Source organism: Oculina patagonica, chromosome 12 (assembly GCF_052425735.1).
Source record: "Oculina patagonica isolate OP01 chromosome 12, crgOcupat, whole genome shotgun sequence".
In the NCBI taxonomy this organism is placed as follows: domain Eukaryota; kingdom Metazoa; phylum Cnidaria; class Anthozoa; order Scleractinia; family Oculinidae; genus Oculina; species Oculina patagonica.
This window is the reverse complement of record NC_135769.1, coordinates 13,199,933-13,222,857: the sequence shown is the minus strand read 5'-3', so window position 1 is coordinate 13,222,857 and position 22,925 is coordinate 13,199,933. Positions and strand designations below refer to the sequence as shown.

Below are 22,925 nucleotides of genomic sequence, written 5' to 3'. Positions count from 1 at the left end.
TATCGCGCTTATCTCACATCTGACCCTTTTATCGTGAGTCATTTTGGCTGTCTTCTTTCAAAATAATGGCAGAGCCTATTTTTTGAACTTAACACTAAATAACGTCATAATACATTCTTTCATGCATAGTAGGTGCTATCCTGCCGAGATGAAGCTAGAGTTTGGCCGTCGGAGTTTTTCGTTTTTAGGAGCGTCATTTTTATTGTTTACCGTCGGAATGATTAGACTTCTTTTTAAAAAAAATATGAACATTTTTATTTGTAATTTTTATTCGTAGTTTTTATTTTTTTTAACGTTGTCTTTTTAACATTTCTAAACTTTTTTTAAACTTTGTAGTCATTTTTTAAATTTTAATATCTTACAGGACCCCAAATACTTGGGTTAATCCTGTTAAAAATTTTTTTTATTTTTTATTTTTAAAAGGATTTAAAACAGCGAGAAAAGCTCTGTTTGAATGCTTTCCCGGCAGTGGGAAAAATGTGACGGTTGGCGTACAAACTGTATTTATACATTTGACGTGGCTGTATACAAATCTAATGTTGAGTGGTAGAGTGATACCTATTTCACTGGCTGCCTGCCCTCTTAAACTCTTCAGTTATTTCAGGCCACAGACCCTTACTTATTTATGTCTTTCCTTTTGTAAATATTTAGGGTGATAGTTGTTGTTGTTGTTGTTGTTGTGTTGTTTGTACATTTTTAATTCTTACCTTTCAGAGTGGAGGCGTGCCCGTCCGTCTGTCCTCGGGACCTTCTCCTCACTTTGACTTTTTTTTATCTTTTTTTGGCGCTTGCTCTCGGGGGCGGCGTTTCCTATCTTATTTTTTGTTCCTCGGTTATCTAATAATATAATTTTTTTATTATTATATTGGTATAACCCAGTCACTGAGGGGGCCGGACTCGCCGCTTGAGTGCTCCTCTCTTATGTCCTCGGAAATACGAGTAAATTCGTCGCTCTTTTGCGTTTATTATGCTGCGCGGTTCTGCTTTCTCTGGGTCATTTATCTTCGACTCTTTTTAGTTTCGGAAGATTTCGTTTTCATTTTGCCCCCAACTCCTGGATCATTCACATCGGTTGGGTGGTAGTCGTTTGTGCAAAACCGACCGCTTTCCTCTGTACTCTTTCGAGGGAGTTTATGTCCTTTTGGGATAAGGATCCGGCTGCGCAAGCGTATTCGGCTTTGGGCGAACAATAGCCGTGTATGCAGTTTCTTTCACATTCTTGGGGCAATTCCAGAGGTTTCTTTTAATCATATAAGTAATTATTTGTTGTAAACTGATTTGTTGGCTTGTCATTGTTTGGTTTTGTTAGCTTGATTATTTTTGTCGATAAGGACCCTTCATGTTACTTGTAAAAATCACATTAGTTATGATAAATTAAATTTCTCATCTTTTATTGTAGTTCAATATCGCAAAGACGAGGTTCCAATACTCCGATTCACGGTGACTTTTAGTATGTTATTCCTCAATATATGCAAAGTCGAATAAGGCATGTTTTATTTTTGTTGCAATTTGTTTTGGGTGTAATACTAAGTTGACTGGACTACCTACCGAGATCCCAAACCCGCCATTTGGCCAGCAACCTCGCCCAGGAGTGGAGCCTGCGGCTTAAATAATTATTTGACTCAACAGGGGAAACTCACCAGGCTGAAAACTGAGCTAAGGGATGCAGTGTTGGTGTTAAACGAAAGAAAATGGCGGCCACTATAAGTTTTCAGTTCAAAAAGTGTTCAACTTGGGCTGAAATTCACCATGTCATCGTCATCAAGTCTCTTCGCGCCAGTAGGCGCATAAGGCCGTAAATTCACCATGTTATTGCAAAAAAAATTTCCCAGCCCGGTTAGTTAGGTATAAAATTCGCATGTAATTGGCCCCTAGTGCAATTTGCCAAGATCACTGTAAATTCCAGTGGCTATTTAATACAGTTGAACTTTATTCTGCTTTGCAATTTTTACACTTGAAAGGTCTAACAGTACTCTATCTATTTAAAGACTGACGCTTGAAAGACTAAACAGATATTGTTACTAAAATTATCTGAACAAATTACATGTAACATGTATCTTTGAGGAGGTCATTTCCGATAACTTTCCAAACGAACCTTTAGGCGACATAAAGCTAGTGTTTTTCTTCTATCCTGGCTGTGTCCCGTGCCTCACGTGAAAAGCTTTTATCTCGTCTGAACAAACAACTTGGCACATTTACATTTCTTTCAAAAGTTATCGGAAAAACCATTGTTAAGATGCTTCACAAGTTTGACTTGATTTCTTGACTTCTGAAAACGTTTCCAGTGATCACTATGATGTCATAGACAACGTTTATACTTATTGATCTTGGATCAACACCTAAAAACCCTAGCAAAGTTTTATATATTTTATCTCAATAATTTAATCCTCCAAGACTATAAAACATTTTAATGCTAGTTACAACTGTATGCATATGGAACGTTATTGTTTATTTTTACGTAAACTTATCCTTTTTTGTTTCTAGTTAACCGCGGACATTTCATGCAAAACGGTCTCGTGAAATTACGACCGTGGTCTTTTACAAGTACAAAAGGTTTTACACGTTACTTCTGTCAAGTATACTTAACAAGGTACGACAAACAAAAAATTGACGTTTTTCTTCTGTGCAAAAGATAAATAAAGCAGGGTTCCCTGTTGCATTTCAGATGATGTCAAACCAGGCACAAGTGTACAATACGTTAGGTTTTACATAAAACATAGTTCCACTATGGCAGTATGTCGAGTAAGCTCATGTTGTCCGGGAGAAAACTGGACTGAGACTGCGATAACTGCTGCTGCTGCTGAACTTGCATCTGAGCCTGCGATACCTGACCTTGAGACATGGGGGACTGGGTCTGAGCCATCTGTGCTTGCGACATCTGCACCTGTAACAGTGACAACTTATTCTGTTTTACTCCTGATTGTTCTGTAAACGGTTAGGAAACAACTATTCTACTTAATAATGAACGCTACGTATTCACTTGATAAAAGGCATAAATCCGAAAAAGTTCAAACGAAGGAAACAGTGATTACAAAACAAGAAGCAGCCCAAGCGGAGTTGTTAAATTTAGAAATGAATTATAATTACACTTGCTATTTGTGAAATGATCCAAGCGCGAGGGAGGTACTGTAAGGCCTTAGGCCTTGACAGAAGGGATCGAGGGAAGCGAGGTCCATGCAGAAAAGAGCGCGAGTCAATACAATTGTACGACTTTTGTTAAACAAAAGCGCGTGAGAGTGAGAAACTTTATCCGATCCAATACTTTGCCTTAAGGGACAATAAAGTATCTTGATTTGGCTGATTTTAGTAACTGGCCCTGGCTGAATTATGCAAATCTCGAGCCGGGTGTTATCCGCCAGAGCCGATAACACCCTCCTCGATCTGTACAATTCTACACATTATGCTCAGTTTCATCCAACAATCGCTAAATGTCAGTGTTGAGAATAAAATGGATTTAGATCAATTCCTGATGTAGGTTTTTACATGTCCTCGATTAACTTTTAATCCCGGATTAAGAATCAGTCCTGTTACCTGGCCAAGCGGCATCTGAACACCCGCCTGAGACCGCTGCTGCTGCTGTAGCTGCAGTAGCTGCCACTGCTGTTGAGTCATTCCTTGCTGCTGTGCACCTGCCAGCCCTTGTTGCTGGGCTGAAGCCTGGTTTGCCTGAAGGAGGTGACGAAGCTGTGACGATATTCCCTGGCTTGTCTGCATCTGTTGAACCTGTGGATCCTGTGCAGTCTGAAAGGTTTGTTGTTGCTGTGGCTGCTGCTGTTGTTGTTGCTGCTGCTGTTGAAGCTAACAATAGTCGTGTGTTAATAGGCTTAGCTCAGCTCTATTTATTGCGCATTTCACAAAAAAATAACCCCGCTGTTTCTTTTTATTACCTAGCATAAGTATCCCATTTCCTTCGTTATTGTCTGAAAATTCAAATTTAGCTAACTTCGATTGCGATGTAGAAAGTGCATAATACTAATAAGCGCTCAAGACTACTGTCAGGAATTCCACAAAGTCCAGGCTAAAGTACCCCCTCCACGCACCTTCCTAGTAGAAAGGGCTGTCAGAACAAAAAATAGAATATTTAATTGTTTCCTCTCAAATAAATCTTCCTTTGATTGTAAGTATTTCTGTCCAGCAATTACCACATGCAGGCAAACAAGTAGTGAGCATAGCAGCCTCACCTGCTGAAATTGTCTTGTCCGTGCTAGTATCTGTTGCGGCGTCAGCTGTTGTGTCTGCTGCTGCTGCTGCTGTTGTTGTTGCTGCTGCTGTAGTTGTTGTTGTTGCTGTAATAGCTTCTGTTGTTGCTTGAGCTGTAACTCTTGGAACGCTTGATATTGTAGCTAACATACAACAGATGAAAAGTCAATCAAAATAAACTCACCACTAGTACACTGCGCGCGAGACTGAAATAACTTTTGAGCTGCCTTTTAAAAAGAAATTTTCAGAATTGTCTGATTGTAAAAAGTGAAACGATCGATTTTCTCCGATAGTGGATTTTACAGATTTTTAGCCTTTAGTCTTCATCTCCTTTATTAATATTATAATACCACTACTAACACTGTGTTAATCTATTTGAATTTATATTTTGTCAAGAAAAAATAGAAGTCTCCAAACATGGGGATTTCACTCCACTCGAAAAGTCAGCAAAGTTCACCGGTTTATACGGAGTACTTACAGCAGCATTGTCCGGTTGATCCATGGACAAAACAGGCATATTGTGGTTCCCAGTGTTCACTCCACTGAATGTTAATCCCATATTGGGGGGCACAGAGCTCTGAGCACTAGTCACCAATCCCTCTGGGTTTTGTCCTAAGCCTTGTGTTGCACTGGTCATCAGTGCATTTCCTCCAGAATTTATCAGAGGCTGCTGGGAAACTTGTGACTGTTGCTGTGGAAACTGAAGAGATTTTGTCACAGTTTCAAAACTCTGAGCCAGAGCCTTGCGGTTCGTTAGTACCGACACTATTAAACTGTTTCTAAAATTTGTAGCACAAAGTGATTAATGAGTTGTTAGTCCTAGGGATGTTCCCCCCCCCCTGGTAACCCCCCTCCCTCCCATCTATTAGCATCTTAACAGGCTACCCCCAACAATTCACTGGTATCAATTAAGTCAACTGTGTGGAGTGGCACTGTGAGAGTAAAGTGTCTTGTACAAGAACACAACAGGTAAAGCCTGCTGTGAAGCCAAGTGGCTCATCAGGCCGGAGCTTATCCCGGTTACTGTAGCATTAACCAGCTAAGAGTATTTCTACTCCCCCTGGATGAGATGCTAGTCCATCATGGGGTTACCCCCCCCAGCAGTAAATTCGTCAGTATTCATTTCTACACCTGGTTGGAGATGACGAGAGTCAAGTGTCTTGCCTAAAAACATAATGCAGTGCCCTGGCCAGCCCTAGAACCCAGACTGCTAACCTAACCTGACCTTATTGTAAACATGACTCATGAACATACCTGGCCTTGTGCCATACCAGCTGCTGCAGCAGCGGCAGCTGCAACAAAGTTGGGCTGTTGTTGAGGCTGCTGTTGTGGTTGCTGTCTCAGTTGTTGTTGTTGCTGTTGGAGCTGAAGCATACGTTGTTGATGAAGCCTAACCTAAGATTCAAATAAACAAAAATTAAAACTTGAACAACCTATAAGGATGTTTGCACTATAGTTTGTAGTGTGGCTGCTCCATGTTACCAGGGTACTCCTCTTAGTGGAGGTTCAGCACAACACGTTTCCCTTTCATAAACAGTTGATGGCATTTTAGCGACACTTGCACACACAAAAATCGTTCAAACGGATCCACTAAAACCTAGTGAAAATGATATACAGTGCCTTTCTGTCACATCAGTTACCGGTACATTAGATGACCCTAACCCTATCACTAACCTACCAGCTGCAGTAAGCGTAAAACTAACTTAGGTTCAATAATCGCTTTATCTAAGCCCAGTATCATCAAATAATCAGAGCACAGTTTCGACTAGCCTATGACTAAACTAGAGCAGATACAGTGTATGGCATCGCCATTAGGAAAAACTTAGGTTACCAATGATGGCATCAACAGCTTACGAAAGTGGAAAACCATACCCCATAACAAACCAAAACGGCTAAAAACCATACCCTTTGGCCCCCCTAACACACCAACAAATAGCTTATATGAGAACATACCCCCCCCCCCCCACATATGGCATGATATCATTGTAAAGGTACCTTAGCGAGTTGCTCCATTTTGTGTTTTTGCACAACACTCTAAAATCAAATGAGACATTTGAATAAATCAAAACATGTTATTCTTTGTCATAATATTCAAACGTACAGTACAAAATCAAAAAGTCCAATTACAACAGAACTGTGAATCGTCACTATCTACTGTCTCATATGTCATTACATAATCATAAAAATTCACAAAGTGGTTTTCGTCTGGACAGCATCCAAGTTCTAAAATCTAACGTGTTAATCCTACAAAGCTTTTTGTTTCACAAATTCTAGACATGACAAACATTACCCCAGGGGGGTAAAGTAGTAATGTAGGGGGTGCAACCTGTAACATTTGTTATGGCTGAGTTCACTCAATGTTGGTGTTACACTTGCATACAGAGGGAAAATACTATGGGTAATAACTTCAATTTAATGGGTATCAACTGACTGCTCTGCCTCGGAGATGAAGCATTCTGAAATTTGTCATGTCCCAGATGAACATGTTTTTTAACTGTCACAACAACAGGTATTTTTATGGCCATCATGTTGGTGCCGCCTGCATTATTACTATTTATAATATAGATAGGAGTCTACGCGCGCTCTGATTGGCTAAAAACCTATGTTTTATCAGAGTATAAAACATAGAAAAATCATGTTTTATTGTTTTTCGTCAGCTTTCCTCGAGTGCTTCGCGCGTCGTTGACTGTTCGTTGGCTATAACCACTCGTATCCAACAAGGGCGAATGGAATAATTGTTTTATTAAATTCCTTTTTAAGTATAAATCCACTGGACATTTCATTTTGATGTAAACGAAGTGAGGCGGGAAAAATTGTGGCGCGGTGTCCACTGCTTGAGTTGAATGAAACTCGCAAGGAAAGCGAGCGAGAGAGTTTTCTTTCGAAGATTTTCTTCGACAATCTCCTCTTAAATCGTCTATTCATGCTGGAACTTGATTGTGACAACAATTAAGGTTTACGGGAAAATCCGAAGCAATAGCTTTTCTGGAAATTATACGTCTTGTTCAAGTCGAACGAAGCAAGGGACGGATGTCATCGAGACTACTATATTATGCTGAGACGAAATTGCACTCGGTGCAGTCGGTGAAGTTTATCGAAGTTCAAAAAGACAAGATCAAGATTAAAAGGTAACAAACTTACCTGAAATGCTTAGCCTTATTTTACGTCGAATACTGAATGAAATTGTGTCAGTTTTCTGGTCTTCCCGTAAACTATTTTCTGCTTTTCATCTTTGTTTACTCGCTCTTGTTGTACATATTTTTAATTAAACTTTTCACTTGCGGTGTCTAAAATCTATATCATAAAGCAAAGAAAGAAGCCTAAGCCATGTTTTATACTGTCATAAAACACTCCGGGCATTTGAGAACACTCGAGAAATGTAGAAAACATTCGCCTGCAGCTCATGTTTTCTACATTTCCCTCGTGTTCTCAAATGCCCGTCGTGTTTTATGACAGTATAAAACATGGCTTAGGCTTCTTTATTTGTTAATTATAATATAGATAGGAGTCTACGCGCGCTCTGATTGGCTAAAAACCTATGTTTTATCAGAGTATAAAACATAGAAAAATCATGTTTTATTGTTTTTCGTCAGCTTTCCTCGAGTGCTTCGCGCGTTTTTGACTTTTCGTTGGCTATAACCACTCGTATCCAGCAAGGGCGAATGGAATAATTGTTTTATTAAATTCCTTTTTTAAGTATAAATCCACTGGACATTTCATTTTGATGTAAACGAAGTGAGGCGGGAAAAATTGTGGCGCGGTGTTCACCGCTTGAGTTGAATGAAACTCGCAAGGAAAGCTGAGGAAAGTGAGCGAGAGAGTTTTCTTTCGAAGATTTTCTTCGACAAACTCGTCTTAAATCGTATTTTCATACTGGAACTTGATTATGACAGCAATCAAGGTTTACGGAAAGATCCGAAGCAATAGCTTTTCTGGAAATTATACGCGTTTTTAAGTCGAACGAAGCAAGGGACGGATGTCATCGAGACTACTAAATTATGCTGAGACGAAATTGCACTCAGAGTCGGTGAAGTTTATTGAAGTTCAAAAAGACAAGATCAAGATTGAAAGGTAACAAACTTATCTGAAATGCTTAGCCTTATTTTACGTCGAATACTGAATGAAATTGTGTCAGTTTTCTGGTCTTCCCGTAAACTATTTTCTGCTTTTCATCTTTGTTTACTCGCTCTTGTTGTACATATTTTTAATTAAACTTTTCACTCGCGGTGTTTAAAATCTATATCATAAAGCAAATAAAGAAGCCTAAGCCATGTTTTATTCTGTCATAAAACACTCCGGGCATTTGAGAACACTCGAGAAATGTAGAAAACATTCGCCTGCGGCTCATGTTTTCTACATTTCCCTCGTGTTCTCAATTGCCCGTCGTGTTTTATGACAGTATAAAACATGGCTTAGGCTTCTTTATTTGTTAAATACATTTTACTCAAAATTATTTTTGTAATAACTCAGTCGTGAAAAACGCTACAAAGTAATAATTTGGACAAAATTATTGCCTGTTCTATATAAACTACATGTAATATTTTTCTGATGTTTTTCATGCAAACAGTGTACGTTACATTGATGAAAACCATTTAAACCTACCCTTATTCCCTCCACAAAGTTTGTCTATGGGAGAAAAGGAAATGCATTAAGCATATATATAAATTTTAAACATATATTTTTATTTAGATTAACACTACAGCAGACTGTTAATTGATGCCTATTCGCTGACAGAACACGACAAAAATGATCTCAGTTTAATACAAACAGTGCAGATCCAAAAAAAAATACAATATTGTAACAAAGTACTTAACCCAACACACAAATACAATACAGCTTTTATAGCAACATATGGTGTGTAAGGAGGGATACAGACCTGCTCTTGAGGGATTAATCCAACAAATGCACGTTTCTTAGGACTAAAAATCAAGAGAAGAACTTTAACATCACACTGTGGAACAGGTGGGAAATGAACACAGCCTGCCTGAAATGAACAAACAATAACTCAGTTACTGTCATGTAACGATTTGCATAGAACATAAAACACAACGTTAATACCGTAAGAGCTCTTGTAAGCACCTCCCTCGTCACTCTAATAAGCCTCCCATCCCGCTGCCCCCTCCATTAAGACCCACTTCCTAAGTGGTAATTCATGGCAAATTATGAAAAAGGAAACAATGTAACTTAACGCTTTTGAAGGTATTCATCCACCGAAATTAACTTAGAGCTTTACTAAGAGCTTTCACGGCATAGACAGTCAAGGAACTTTTATTGTATGACCCCCTCCCCCCTCAAAGTTGTGCACACTTACAAACTTGACTCCATTGGATGCCATTACTCTGTAAAGAGCTCTCAAAGATTCTTGATCATTAGGAGCAAAATGGAATGCCACTGTCTTGGAGTTCTGTAGCAGGGGTCCTAATGTGGACTGCAAATGAAAAGAAATTTAAATATCTTTCTATAGTTTCTCTAGTACAGATATCCTGAGGTATATTTGTACTCCAGAAAACTGGCTTATCTGTTGCCCTTTTATTTCCTCTGACTGCATGAAAGTGCTAAATGGTTTAAAGGTCTTGGTGAAAAAAACAGTAGGATAATAAAGTGAACCTAGTGTCACAGTAGATTTGTATTGACTTGCCCTATACGGGCGCGCAAAAATACTACAAAAGTTTTCAAAATAAAGAGGGATAGCACAGAATTATATTAACTAATAAATATTAAATAATGCAGTTGTAACAAGTGTACTGTACAGTAGAGTCTGATTTCTCAAAACTTGATTTCTCAAGACACCAGATTTCATAAGCAACTTTTCTTTTCCCTAGCTAGCTTAAAATAGGGATTCTACTGTATTATCTTACCAGCAGATTCTGTGGGATGAGTTGCATGATAAGCTTTGGAGGCCAGTTAGCTTTGCTAAAGAAACATAAAAAATGCAAATAAAATTATAAACATAAATAATAGAAACTTTTTGTGCTACTGTTGATCACTGATGATCACTCCTAAGGTATCAGGTTACATATCTACTTACAGAGTATCTCCAGAAACAACTGATGCATGGCAAGCCAAAGAACGTGTTATTCTCTGCTGAGGGCCATTAGGGTCACGAATCTGATGAAAAAGTGTACAATCCTGTCACTGTGTGACGTGAAGACCTACTGTATTTTATTGTGGACACTAATTATTGTGCCACCATCATCACTTACAACAGCTTCCATCTGACAGGCGGATATTAATGAGAGAGACCAAACTCTGATCATTAAATTATACAGGTATGGAAGCAACCATGCATGAGAGAGAAAGGTAAATAACTTTTATTATTTCTCTCGTAAGTGCATGCAAATTAAGTGCTGGAAGATTGAAGGCTGATAATGCCGTTATTATTATTATTATTATTATTATTATTATTAATGCAGGAAATCTATTTTCCAATTGGTACTTAAAAATGATTATTTTTTTCCAAGAGGGCACGGTAACGAATCCTGCAATCTGATTGGTTATTAGCGCGGGCAAGATTCTCCTATCTCTGCCCACGGGCCACGGTAACGCTTTCGTGAGTTTCATTTCGCGGCGAGACGAACATGACAGTTTTGCTCTCCAAAATGATTTAAATCGATGTAGTTGCTCACCAACCGTTGTAAATTTGAAAGGGAAAATTAGCAGTGGAATTAAAGGCCTTGAAGTTCTCCAAAAGGCGAGTATTTATTCTCTTTAGTGACAAAATGAAGTTATAGTTTTATGGCCGTGGTTTGCCGATCGTTGTTTGTGCATTCGCACTGATTTTCACGCCATTGCGGTTAACTGCAAGTCGCCGGTTTACAGACTCGATTTATCCTTTCAAACACCTTGCTTCTCTGCTACTTTTCTCCAAAACCGAATACTGCTTATCGCCATTCAAGAAAATGAGATGCTTTATTAAAAAACAGTCAAATTAATTCTCGCAATATTGTGCCGTCACTGTGCAGGCGACCAAACTACACATTTCAGCTTCATTCAGTTTCACTTTCGCAAACTTTTTGTCAAAACAGAATACTGTGGGAATCAACACAGAGGTTTTTGACTCGTTAAATACAAATGTAAATAGCTAAGTGCTTTCCAGTCCGAAAAGTAAGTTTAATTAACTAAAGAACTCACAAGCCGAAATGGAGTTAAAAGTGTTTCGCAACTCGCTGATTGCTCTGTTCTCAGTACATTGTGCTTTTCTATTATTTCAGATCCTTTTTTTCTTTTTTTTCAGATGAAATTTTCCTTAAGTACTGTTCATTTTAGTGAATTTATTTTGTTTGGCAGTAAGCTCTTATAGCAAACAGATCATTATTTACTCTTGCCGTAGCTCATTTATGGCAATCGACTCAACATTGGATGCGCGCGTATATAAATACAAACACATTTGGCAAGAAAGTCTTTGTAGGTTTTTTAGGTGTTTTTTAATCAAACACATTAAAGTAGGAAAAAAAAAAATAAGTTATTTACCGGCTTAGGGTCGGTCCGTATAGTGAAAACTGTGACCTCGGCCTTGAAAATGCCTCGGTCACAGTTCTTCACTATACGGACCTCCCAGCCGGCAAATAACATATATATATGTACACTGCTAAAATGTTTCCTACAATTTGCATAAAATACATGTCAACCAAACCCATGAGACACTGTAAGTTTGTACCTTTACACCTGTTCTTAATCAGGGTACAGTATGTTAAGACTGAAACCTTCTTTTAAATTATAATCTTTTTAAATTATAATTAGTTAGTTTTGTGGCTATTAGTACCAATTTTGTAGTATTTGTAATGGAGTCATTTTATAGGAATAACCTCCACCAGACTCCCTTTTTCAATTTTAAAATTGTTTTTTTTTTTTTTAACTTGACCCCTCCTGTTGTTAATCAGGGTCAGTACAGTACTTACAGTATCCTGCCATTCCAAATGACCTGTCCAGGCAAGAGCTCTCTGACTGGGAGCTACTTGAGGATTTTCTGAGCTTACAGTTGGTGTAGCTCCAGTCACAGGGCCTGGTCTAGGTGCTTGGTTGCCCGGAGTCTGTGCCCAATTTCCTGATGCACCATCCTGCATTGAATTGGGCTGAGGCTGTCCACCAGTGGGAGCTGGGTTCCTGACTGCATGAACATGTAAATGTCATCACTTTTTTTTAGTTTAAGTGGTAAAATAAAGTAAATTGTGTGAAGTATACGCCTAACTGAAGAAACTTGACCTTGTACAATGTAAAAGCATAAACCATCAACAATGTGACCCAATGGTATTTTGGGTAGACAGCCTTGTTAAGCTTAGCAATATCTCTCGTATTGATAATCAAGTATTTTCTTTCTTTAAGAGCCTAAAGAGGATGATTTAATATGCAACTTGTCTTGTTATTATGTTTACTCTTTCACAGGCTTTATTGTAATAGTGGGAATGTTCATACATAATGGTAGGGGAATAGAAATCAGCACTCATCCAGGCGAGTCTCAGTTCTTTTGGACAGAAACAAATATATTGCACATTGATGTACATTTGTTTAAGTCACTTGCTCAGATGACGGCACTATGAAAATTAAGTTTTTATCCCTGAATAATGGAGTGACTGCAACATCATCATCTGAAAAATTAAGAACTTTTATTAACTTCTCTTTCACTTTTCTGTAAAGGCGTCCGCAGAATTAAGTTATAAGTAATACTTGTTAGCTAAGTTTATTGGATAGGTTTTCTTTTTTTAGCTTATATTCTTACTATGTTAATCTTGTAAATAGTTTTATTTATTTTGTTTCTCGGCAAATTAGCAATTTTTGCATTTGCTAGTAACCCAACAAGCCTCGCCAACCTGAAAAAAAAAAAAGTTATGATGATGATGATGATGATGATGATGATGATGATTAAGTGGTATCCATTGTAGTAGACAGAAGGAGCCAAGTTTGGTTTCAAAGGCTGGTGCAATGCTGAGTTTGTGTGAAAGACCGAGAATGGTGACAAGACAGAATGCAAGAGCCTATTTCCAAGTTAAGGAATAGGAAATGATGATAATGGTGATGATTGTGATTTTTTGTGATGATGATGATGATGATAATGATGATGATGGTAGAAGTTTTAAAGTGGTAACGAAAGTTGACTGTACTTACAGGATTGCCCTAATGCAATTCTCAAGATTTCTTTAGCTTTTTGCTGTGCTGCTGGATTGTTGTTCAAACCTGCAGCTGGTGTTGCTTGAGGTGTGTTTACCATCATACTATCTGGTGGCATCTAAAACGTAAAATGGAAACTGGGTAAAAACTGACGCTCAAAAATTGCTTCACCACAGCTGAATGTTGCCTGAATTTCAGCCACCTCTTCTGGTCACTAACTTCCCTGAGAAGAGACCGATCTCATGGGAGTACGGTAAGCTAAGGTTGCTGAAACTCAGGCTAATGAATGCTGTTGAACTAAAAACCCTGCATTTTAGTTTCTGGACTGACAGCCCTTGCTATTGCAAGGTTTTTGTTCACCATTTACATGTAAATGTTACTATGTCTATCTCAAGAACTACCCAGTTGTATAATCTATAAGATCTCATAGGTTGAAGTAACATGATCTATGATGACTGAATGCATCGATGGACGGACAGACAGACAGACCGATGAATGAGTGAATCAACTTTATGCATTTAAACAAGGTTACCACATGACAGTGAAAAAAAAAATTAAACATGGTTTGCTTCTGATGTTACTTGGTATTATATCACAGAGGAGTGTAGTCAATATTGAGAAAGACCTTCCTTCCTCTGACTCCTGTTTGAATGAGGGACAGAAAAGGTTTAAAAGTCTATGCATGCTTAGTTTTTCATTGATATCAGCATTTCTTATCAGCATCTGAGACATACAGTCATGTCTAAGATGGACAGTCCCCAGAAAGTAGTTTGTATACCAATAACAATCTATTTATTTTAATTTGCCTGCTGGTAAAACAGAAACTGTTGTACACTATTCAATAAATTTTTGTATGGGCACCCAGAATAACACATGCTGTGCAGCATTTCTTTAGTCTGAAGACTTTCTGGATATTCTCTATAGAGCAAGCTGTCCAAAGGGTTGATGCATACACTGTATAGCATTGTCTGCTTGATCATTGCATTATAATTAAGTTTCCTTTGATCAATTGGCAGGGAACATCTTATTTAAAGCAACATGGCAATTCTCTGTGCTATGTTGGTCAAAGGTAAGCTGACTGCCAATCGTGATCCCTAGATTTTTGTGCAAGCTCACTTCTGCAGTAAGATTATCATGGTTTGAAAATCAAAGAATTCATCCACGAGAGTATACTGATTTCTCCACGATACAGGTGTAGTCCCTTCATGTAAAACCAGAAAGCACTGACCTTAATCTCTTACATTGAAAAGGAACATAAACAAAATATAGCTCTTCTTTGTGTAGCCTGCAGGTTTGTTGTGGTTAAAGTGTGCTCGTTGTCGCTGCATCCCTGCTTGCTTGTGCGCACTTTAAACCCCAAACAAAACTGCCAGCTATGCAGGCTATCCTTTTTGCTACTAACATTGTTACTTCAATTCTGTTTAAAGTTGTCAGGTTATAAAAAGTAGACTGTACCTGCGACACCTGCATATTAGGAGTTGATCCAATACCTAACTGCATGCTAACATTTGGTTGTTGTGGCAGTTTGGTTTCAGGCAATGAAGGTTGACGAGGCATTGTCTTTTGTTTCTTTGGTTTCTCTGGACTTTCTTTCACTAAGGGAAATACAGAATAACATCAGAAAACATTTGCTACTTGATGTGATTCTCTACACTCATACCACCTTAATGTCAACAACTCAAGGCAGCTCTTTGTTTTTATAATATGGTATAGCAAATAAATATTATTGAGGAGGAACCATTTCGATAATCGCAGTCTACACTGTTTTTAAGGACAACATCTGCGGTTCACAAAAATGTCAACAAGTATAAATTCCATCAAATTCTCAGAGACTTGTTAATGTTAAAAAACTGGAATCACACATGAAATCTAAAAAAATTGACTACAAATAAGAAATCTGCATTTCATGACTTTTTAAGGAACGGTCTGAAAGGGCACCTGATACCTTAACTATAAAAAGCTGTGATAAAATGTTTCTTAAAAACTTATTAAGAAAGTTGTGAAAAGTGCCAAAAGGAAATTTGGCACGTTGATTTTTTTAATTTTTTTTTATTTTTGCTTTCTTTACAAGATGCTAAATACCTAAAGGGACAGAATCCGAGCTTCAACACCCAGACTGACTTCATCTGTGCGAAACTCTTTGTTTGAAAGAACATTCAAACATTTTTATTCTTTGTGTGATTGCTGTTTTGTTTTTACCCAGCATTTTATTTTATACATTTTTTATCAACTTTCATTTTGATCTGATAATGACGTTTGCTCAAATGTTGAAATGTCATCCTTTTGTAACAAAGTACTGTTTTCTTAATTTGTTTTTAAGAAACATTTTACCGCAGCTTTTTATAGTTAAATAAAATAATTGCAAAAATAAAGGTTGCACAAATATGTACATGTACCTAATATTGCTATTTCTTAATACAGTAACTTAGTTGTTGTTAGTGAAAACTAACTGCAGTAAGAACGGTATTTTCTTCAATTTGTTTCAAAAACTTAGCCAAGAAACAAGTTTTTTTTTTCATTTAGTACTTAAACAACATTTATTGTACAGTAAATTGATATACGTGTACATAATATCATACATACCACTGGCAGTCATCTGGGAAGGTGTCGCTACAGACTTCATGTTAGTATCAGTTATGTGTGCCCCATTCTTTGATACTTCAGCTTGTGAATCATTGCTGCGAGTAACTGATTTGAAAACCAAAAAATGTACCGTATTTACTGGTAGGCATTAAACTGTTAATGTTAATTATAACTTGAATAATCTTAACTCATTTCTTAGGACCTTTCTTCGGGAGAGGGGGCGGGAATTATTAGAGGGGGATGTTTCAAACCAAATGTTTTAAGAGAAATAAAGTTACAGTAGGTAGCTTATAAAAAATTGAACTTCTTGAGGGGGCTTAAAAGAAAGGGCTTAGATAAAAACAAGCACATTTTATGACAGTCCCAGGCAAGCAAGGTTTAAAATCGTGGAAGGCCAAAAAACAACTGGAGAAGATCAGCCGAACAAGAACTGCGGCAGATAGGTCTACGATGGACCCAAATTGAACACCAAGCCCAAGACAGAGAACAGTGGAAGAAAACTGTGGATGAGCTATGCTTCACTTAGGAGCCAAGGCTATATATATATATCCAAAGGGCAAGCTGTTATTAAGGTGTTTTTTTTTCCGAGCCCTGGTACCTCTGATGTCATAGTTATTCATGTAATACCATATTCATTATTTCTGTAAACATCCAAACAATGAATGTAAAACAAACACTGTATTTACCTGGCAAATCCAGACCCTGTATGCACACCAGATGGTTAGGATCTTTGGAGTAATCTTTTGATAAAATACTTTTACTGTCAACTATCAAAGACTGCAACCAAATTTAAGAAAGATTATACCATTAATACTTATTTTTACTGGCAACAGTCCATGATTGTCATTCATGACAAACAATTTCCTGTTGCACTACATGTACTTTACTTTGAACATGTGACAGATCACAACATCACAACAATCAAATCAAAAATAAGGGCCACCTGTTCACTTGCAAATAACATGTACAGTCAACTCTCTCTAAGACGGACACCTTCAGGACCGGCCGCAACTGTTCGTCTTAGAGACGTGTCCGTCTTGTAGAGAGTCGAGGTAACGTGACACCAGTAATTCTGAGATAATAAAGCCAAACCTTTGCACAATGCAACAAACCTTTACTAACTGCAACAAGACTAACAAGGCCGTATTTGCTTGTTAAATCAAAAATTGAGAGCTACAAACTGTAATACTGTAAGTAGAAAACGACCTCTTTAGTGTCCATACACGTAAGCAGAGAAGTAATCCGTTAAAGCGTCATTGTTTCTGGTTAACTAGTAAGCTTGGTATACACGTATCCTTATGGTGCTAACTAACTTTGCTTTAGGTCGATACGACGTTTGGAAGTATTTTCAATAATAAAGCATGATAAAAAACACTTCTCAAGTGTCCGTTAATGATATTTAAGTGTCCGTTGTCTGTCTTAGAGAGGTGTCCGTCTTATAGGGAGTTTGGTTACAGTAAAATGACTGAAAAACGGCAGGGACCATCACCAGGTGTTCGTCTTATGGAGGTGTCCGTCTTATAGAGGTGATCGTTAAGAGAGAGTTGACTGTAATTTACTATTGATATAATTTTATAAAGCTTCTTACCCTTTCAAATGCCCTTTGAAGTGCAGGAATTTTTCTAGGTGAAATAATGGAGAGATGAATTCCTTTCTGAAAGAAAAGGACACAAAAGAAAGTTGTAACAGGAATAACAGCCAGCTGTACGCGTACATGTCACTTGTAATTTGCTAGGTGAGTGGGTAGGTACAATGTTTGCAAAGCTTGTCACCTTTTGGCCCATTTCTTCAGCAAGTTGTTCAACAGTTTTGTCGTAGTAATCATCTGCACACTCACGGCTTGGCAAACCAAATGGGGGTGAGTTGCACACCACCATACAGCTTTTACGGACGATATTTCTAGTGTAAGAAAAAATAATAAAGTTAGCCATTATTTTCAAATATTAACTGCAACATAATACCAAACTGAAGCTCATGCCAGGACAGCAGGCAGCTAAGCTACACTACTGAAACCAGTTGTTGCTATTAAATAATACATTTACATTTGTGAACTATTAAAATTAAAGACAAAAATATGATGCAACTCACTTATAACCTTGGCCCCTCTGAAGAGTTCTTTCATCAAAGATCTGTGAGAGAAAATAATCATGTAATGTTACTAAGTAGAGGTTTATCCTAAACTAACAGTTTTTGACACTAGAAAAGCTTCAATAAATATAAGGGTTCTACTGTCTTGTTTTATTATTTTTTTTACATTACATGTACATTGAAACAGAAATATGCCATTTGAAAACAATTTATCAAGTGACATTTCTATAATTGTTTAAAGCATGTTTTGACCCATTTTCCTTTGAATTAAAAGCATGTACATGTACACAATAATCAAATTTTGCATACTCATCTAATAAATTTAGGATTGTTATTGTAATCTGGTTTACTTTGTAATCTGAGATGCTCAGTGTATACAGTGTCAGCAAAGACTGTCCTAACTTTATAGACCTTTTAGAAAAATCCACAATTTGCATGTAAATACTGATGACTTTACAAACCTGCAAAGCAATACTTAGAGCTTCAGCTAATAAACTGCACTCCTCACCCCCTCCACCCTCAAATCTGAAATGACAAAACAAAGCAATTTAGTCAATGATAACTTTTCAACTGACTGATATGGAAATAAACAAAATGCATTATAGGGATTGCCAGGATAACTGTTTGTTAGTCACTGTTACCAGTAGTTTTTTACGCTGAATGTCATATATGTGAAATTCTAAATAACTAACCTCACTTCATCTAGGAATTGTAGCATCTGTTTAGCATTGCGTGTTTCTTTGACATACTGTACAGCTGGCTCAGGAGTGTGGCCTATTGTTCCATACACCACCAGACCATACTGGTTTGGTCCATACTGATTGGGAATAAATTAAAGTTTCATCAGTAACAGCCTAAACATACAGTGCATGTTACCATCACGCCATTCTGGTTTTATGGAGTAATTATGATAGATACATGGTTTACCTGTACTGCAAAATAACTACGCAGTATTAAAATGTCACATTTGTAGAGAAATATGTGGTCAACCTTTATAGAGACTGGGACTAGCCCGGTCGTGTCATGTCATGTCAAGTAGAGACTGGGACTAGCCCGGTCAAACCTCACGTGTAGTTATTTGTAGTCGTTCATCATAGATAAGAGTTCATCCATTTCCTTGTTAAATGACGATTTATTCGAGCATAACAAATCCGAATGATGAACGACTACAAATAACTACACGTGAGGTTTGACCGGGCTAGTCCCAGTCTCTACTTGACATGACATGACACAACCGGGCTAGTCCCAGTCTCTATAAAGGTTGACCACATATTTTTCTAATTTGTATCACTATCAGGGTCCTCTCTTTTGAAAAAGATCAAATAGTTGATGTACAAGAAATGAGACCAATAAATATTTCTAAATTCAAATTTTTCAGTTTTATTAATTTTTTTAAAATCATTTTGGCATTATGCCCTCAGAATCCGCAAACTGGATAACCATAAAAAACCTTTGGATTTTAGCTGGCCTCTCCTAAAAAAGAAACATTTTGAATGCAACAAAATGAATGTCCTCATATTGAAAATGTCTAGTCGTTGGTTTGTCATTCAAAGAGGACAGGGAATAATTTTATGAGATACTATTTAATCCCTGAGAATTACATTACCTCGTCTCCAAAGCTGTATTCAGAGTCCACAGGAATCTCTCCATTGAAATAACTATTGAATGAGGCAACAAATTATGATGTTAAAATAATAAACAATAAAAAAGAAAGGATAAACAATTATGTGCAACTGTACAATGTAGGTACTCTAGAACAATTATAATTATCTTTAACATCTAATAATAACAATAATAATAATAATAATAATGTATGACTGAAGAGTAATTTTTTTTAATAATATTTATAATTATAACTTAAATTTGACTTGCCATACATGTAGCTGTTTGGGCAATTTTGAAATACCTATACAAATGAAGGGATTAGTCTTGCATTGAAACCACAAATCAATACATCTATTAGTTTTTAATTTAATAATCAAAAGAAATCGCACAAAACAAGTGTTGTCAGTTGTAATTTAGATCATTTCAAAAGCAGTAAAAATACTACGTCAAGTGGTGGAGCATTTAAGTGCATAATTTAAATTTCTTTTTCTAAAAGAACAGCTGTGGATTAGGTTTCTGTATTGTTTACTGTACATCAATCATATTGGATTTTCTCTATGAGGACACAGATCTGCCACAACTGCAAATAGCAGGGTAAGCAGCGTTGCGGAGTGGTTAGAGCGTCAGACTTGTAATCTGGAGGTCGCGGGTTCAAGTCCTGTTCTGACCACTAGCTGGTGTTGTTCTCGGTAGTCCCGAGTTCAACTCCTCTGCTGCGTTTGTAAATAGCCAACTGGTCTGCCTCCTCCCAGTTGGGATTTTTAACCATGTTATGTTCACTTACAATAATTATTTGTTTCACATTGGCCCTGAAAAACCCCATTGGGGGAGTGGTCAATTAAGTATATTATTATTATTATTATTATTATTATTATTATTATTATTATTATTATTATTATCATTATTATTATTATTATTATTATTATTATTATTATTATTATTAAATAGCTTTAGTTGTTAAATTCATAAACATTTTTTCAGATGGTATGTGGGATTTCTTAATGCTTTCAGCTGTAATTTTCTATTTACTATTTTATTCTTTTAATTTCTTATTTTCTTAATTCAGATACACTAGCATATTAGTTTTACACTAACATCCAATTTAAAATAAAATTTTCATCATAATTGACCATTGACTGATTGATTGTCAGATTTTGATTTATATGGCTCACATTCCAGTTTCTGAAATTTCATTGTTGGGTTTAACACAATACATGCAAACAGGTCCTTTATAATAATAGGCAGACCTTGGTAAATTTGTCTGAAGGAATTTAAAACAGGTACTAGACGACAGGCAAGATATACATAGCAAATAGTCGTTCTGGATGCATAATAGCCAGAGGAATAAAACATGTTTTGTTTTTCTAAAGAAATACTATTATAAACGAGCAACATAATTATATTCAAGATTAGGTTACGATTTCAGTTTACAATACAAAATCATCGATATTAGTGTTGAAATAAGCAACGGAGTTGGTATCTGTAAGAAACTGTAGAGATAGCGTCAACCACCATTACCATGAAATAAACAATTGACTTTAAAACTGAACTGAATTACAGTGATAATAAAAGTAAAACATTTTTATCGAGTGCTACTGCCAAGATTAGCTCGTAAGATCATAATAAGTCTTGTTATGTTAAGCTGTCATGAATAATACTCACTGTATTGCGGGTTCTATGTAGGATTTCTTTAGGTTTTCAAAGTCCAGCAGCAAGTTTGCAGTGCCCTCAACAACGAACACAACATCGTTTTCGTACAAATCACCAGCAGCCACCATTATCAACGAGTTCCTCTCTAAAGATTAACGGGAAGTCGATCAACCCTCATCTATATACTCCATCCTTTTTGAGGGGGATCCCCGATTATGATTCAAAGTGATATTTTTAGCCAGATGATACCACAACAACTTCGCGAAGCAAACCTCCGAAAGCGGAAAGAATACCAAATAAAATTCTACATCCCGAGCTCGCTGCGTTCTTCCTGTCGACTAAGCACCAGACTCACTCGACTCCAAATGTCTGTGCGACGAGAGGGGCTGAGCACCAACCGCGGTCACGGTCAAACGACAGAAACACAAATACCCCTATGCAAAAAAGATAATAAGGTTTTATTACCACAATTCAAAGTTGGATATATTTCCGGTGTCCTGAGGATAAAGTAAGTTTGTCAGTTCGGATGCGAAACATATGTTTAGGCAAGGTAAAAAATATATATATATATTTCTCTTCGAAATTTCTATAAAAAAAAAGACGGGCGGGCGCTTTTTTTGTTATTTGTTATTTAAGAACGACTTTCAGCAGATTTCAAATATCGGTCGGAAGAAATCGAAAATTCGATTTCCCTCATTTTTTGCCCACAAATAGCCTTTAGCTAGCCTTGTAATTTGATGTAGTTTTTTCGTCTCGAAGCGCTTTAAATCCGTGAAAAACAAGAAAAAGGAATTTCGCCCACAAGATCGCCAAAAATGGCCGAATACAAAGCTAAAAGTTGGCAACGTAAGTTTTTACTTAGTTCGCGTGCAAAGAAGAACCTGAATTTTTGGATACGTTTTCTTAAAAGGCAAGGTATTCAGCTTCCAAAAATAGGTAATAACTTTACTTGAGCGTCATTCGAGAATTAATTACAAATTTTGTAAAAACACCTTTATTTACTTATAGGAAAATCCCTAATTTATTGATAAAGTTCAGAATTTTTTTCGCCATGTGCCATAACTCCAAATTTCTTCAAACTTCGGCTGTGAAACCCTTTTATGCTATTGTAAATTATGTATGAAAATCAGCTTGGGTTCTCTTTCGAGAGATGTTTGAGGCGCCTCTGAAATAACCCAATTTTAACGAAATTACATCAGCAAATGTAAACAGCGGACTATTGCCGTGTTTTGACGCCAAGCGGTCTTGTCAAAAATAAAGGCGATTTAAGCCGACAGTTGTTTTACAAGTTCTCAGTACCTATAAGCCAATATCTTGTTTCCTAAATACAAGTGGAATAAACTCGATTTTAGCGCCAAAGTTACCTTTAATATTTAACTCGAACAACCTGAATGAGTTTCTTTAGTGTGAGACATATCTTGACGTGTTGTCGATTTCATGTCGCAAGACGAAAATAGAAACTAATTTGTGTTGTGGGCCCACTGCAATTAATACATTCAAAATAACACAACACCGAAAGAAAGATTTTCCACATCAAAGATTAAGTAAAAACTAAGGTCTTCCATGACACTGCAAGTGATAAATGGCATAAAATTTATAATTTTGTGTGACATAGCGAAAATTTAAGAACACTGTGAGAAATAATCAAATTACAAACTGAACTGTTCGACATTGTGTAGTGAACTGCATTCATA

General features: G+C 37.0%; 1 protein-coding gene across 1 annotated transcript; it reads right to left on the bottom strand.

Moving 5' to 3' along the window:
- Nucleotides 1-1,909: 1,909 nt before the first annotated feature.
- LOC144632679 (mediator of RNA polymerase II transcription subunit 25-like) lies at nucleotides 1,910-21,613 on the bottom strand. The gene is made up of 23 exons (XM_078491374.1): nucleotides 21,244-21,613; nucleotides 19,583-19,634; nucleotides 18,669-18,793; nucleotides 18,438-18,501; nucleotides 17,977-18,017; nucleotides 17,661-17,787; nucleotides 17,477-17,542; nucleotides 16,575-16,665; nucleotides 15,889-15,993; nucleotides 14,761-14,900; nucleotides 13,303-13,423; nucleotides 12,099-12,307; nucleotides 10,229-10,308; nucleotides 10,059-10,113; nucleotides 9,512-9,628; nucleotides 9,077-9,184; nucleotides 8,803-8,826; nucleotides 6,196-6,234; nucleotides 5,455-5,595; nucleotides 4,679-4,900; nucleotides 4,182-4,343; nucleotides 3,532-3,798; nucleotides 1,910-2,884 (listed from the first exon to the last, which is right to left on the bottom strand). Exons 1-23 carry the CDS (start codon nucleotides 21,357-21,359, stop codon nucleotides 2,726-2,728), a joined length of 2,631 nt encoding a protein of 876 aa, XP_078347500.1. The 5' UTR covers nucleotides 21,360-21,613; the 3' UTR covers nucleotides 1,910-2,725.
- Between the last annotated feature and the right edge of the window lie 1,312 nt (nucleotides 21,614-22,925).

Excerpts from the sequence above, each read along its gene's own strand:
- LOC144632679 (XM_078491374.1), bottom strand. The coding sequence starts at position 21,359 with ATGGTGGCTGCTGGTGATTTGTACGAAAACGATGTTGTGTTCGTTGTT. Across the intron at positions 14,901-15,888 it reads TTCCCAGATGACTGCCAGTG|TGAAAGAAAGTCCAGAGAAA; the intron begins GTATGTATGATA and ends TATTTCCCTTAG. Across the intron at positions 12,308-13,302 it reads AATTGCATTAGGGCAATCCT|TCAGGAACCCAGCTCCCACT; the intron begins GTAAGTACAGTC and ends ATGTTCATGCAG.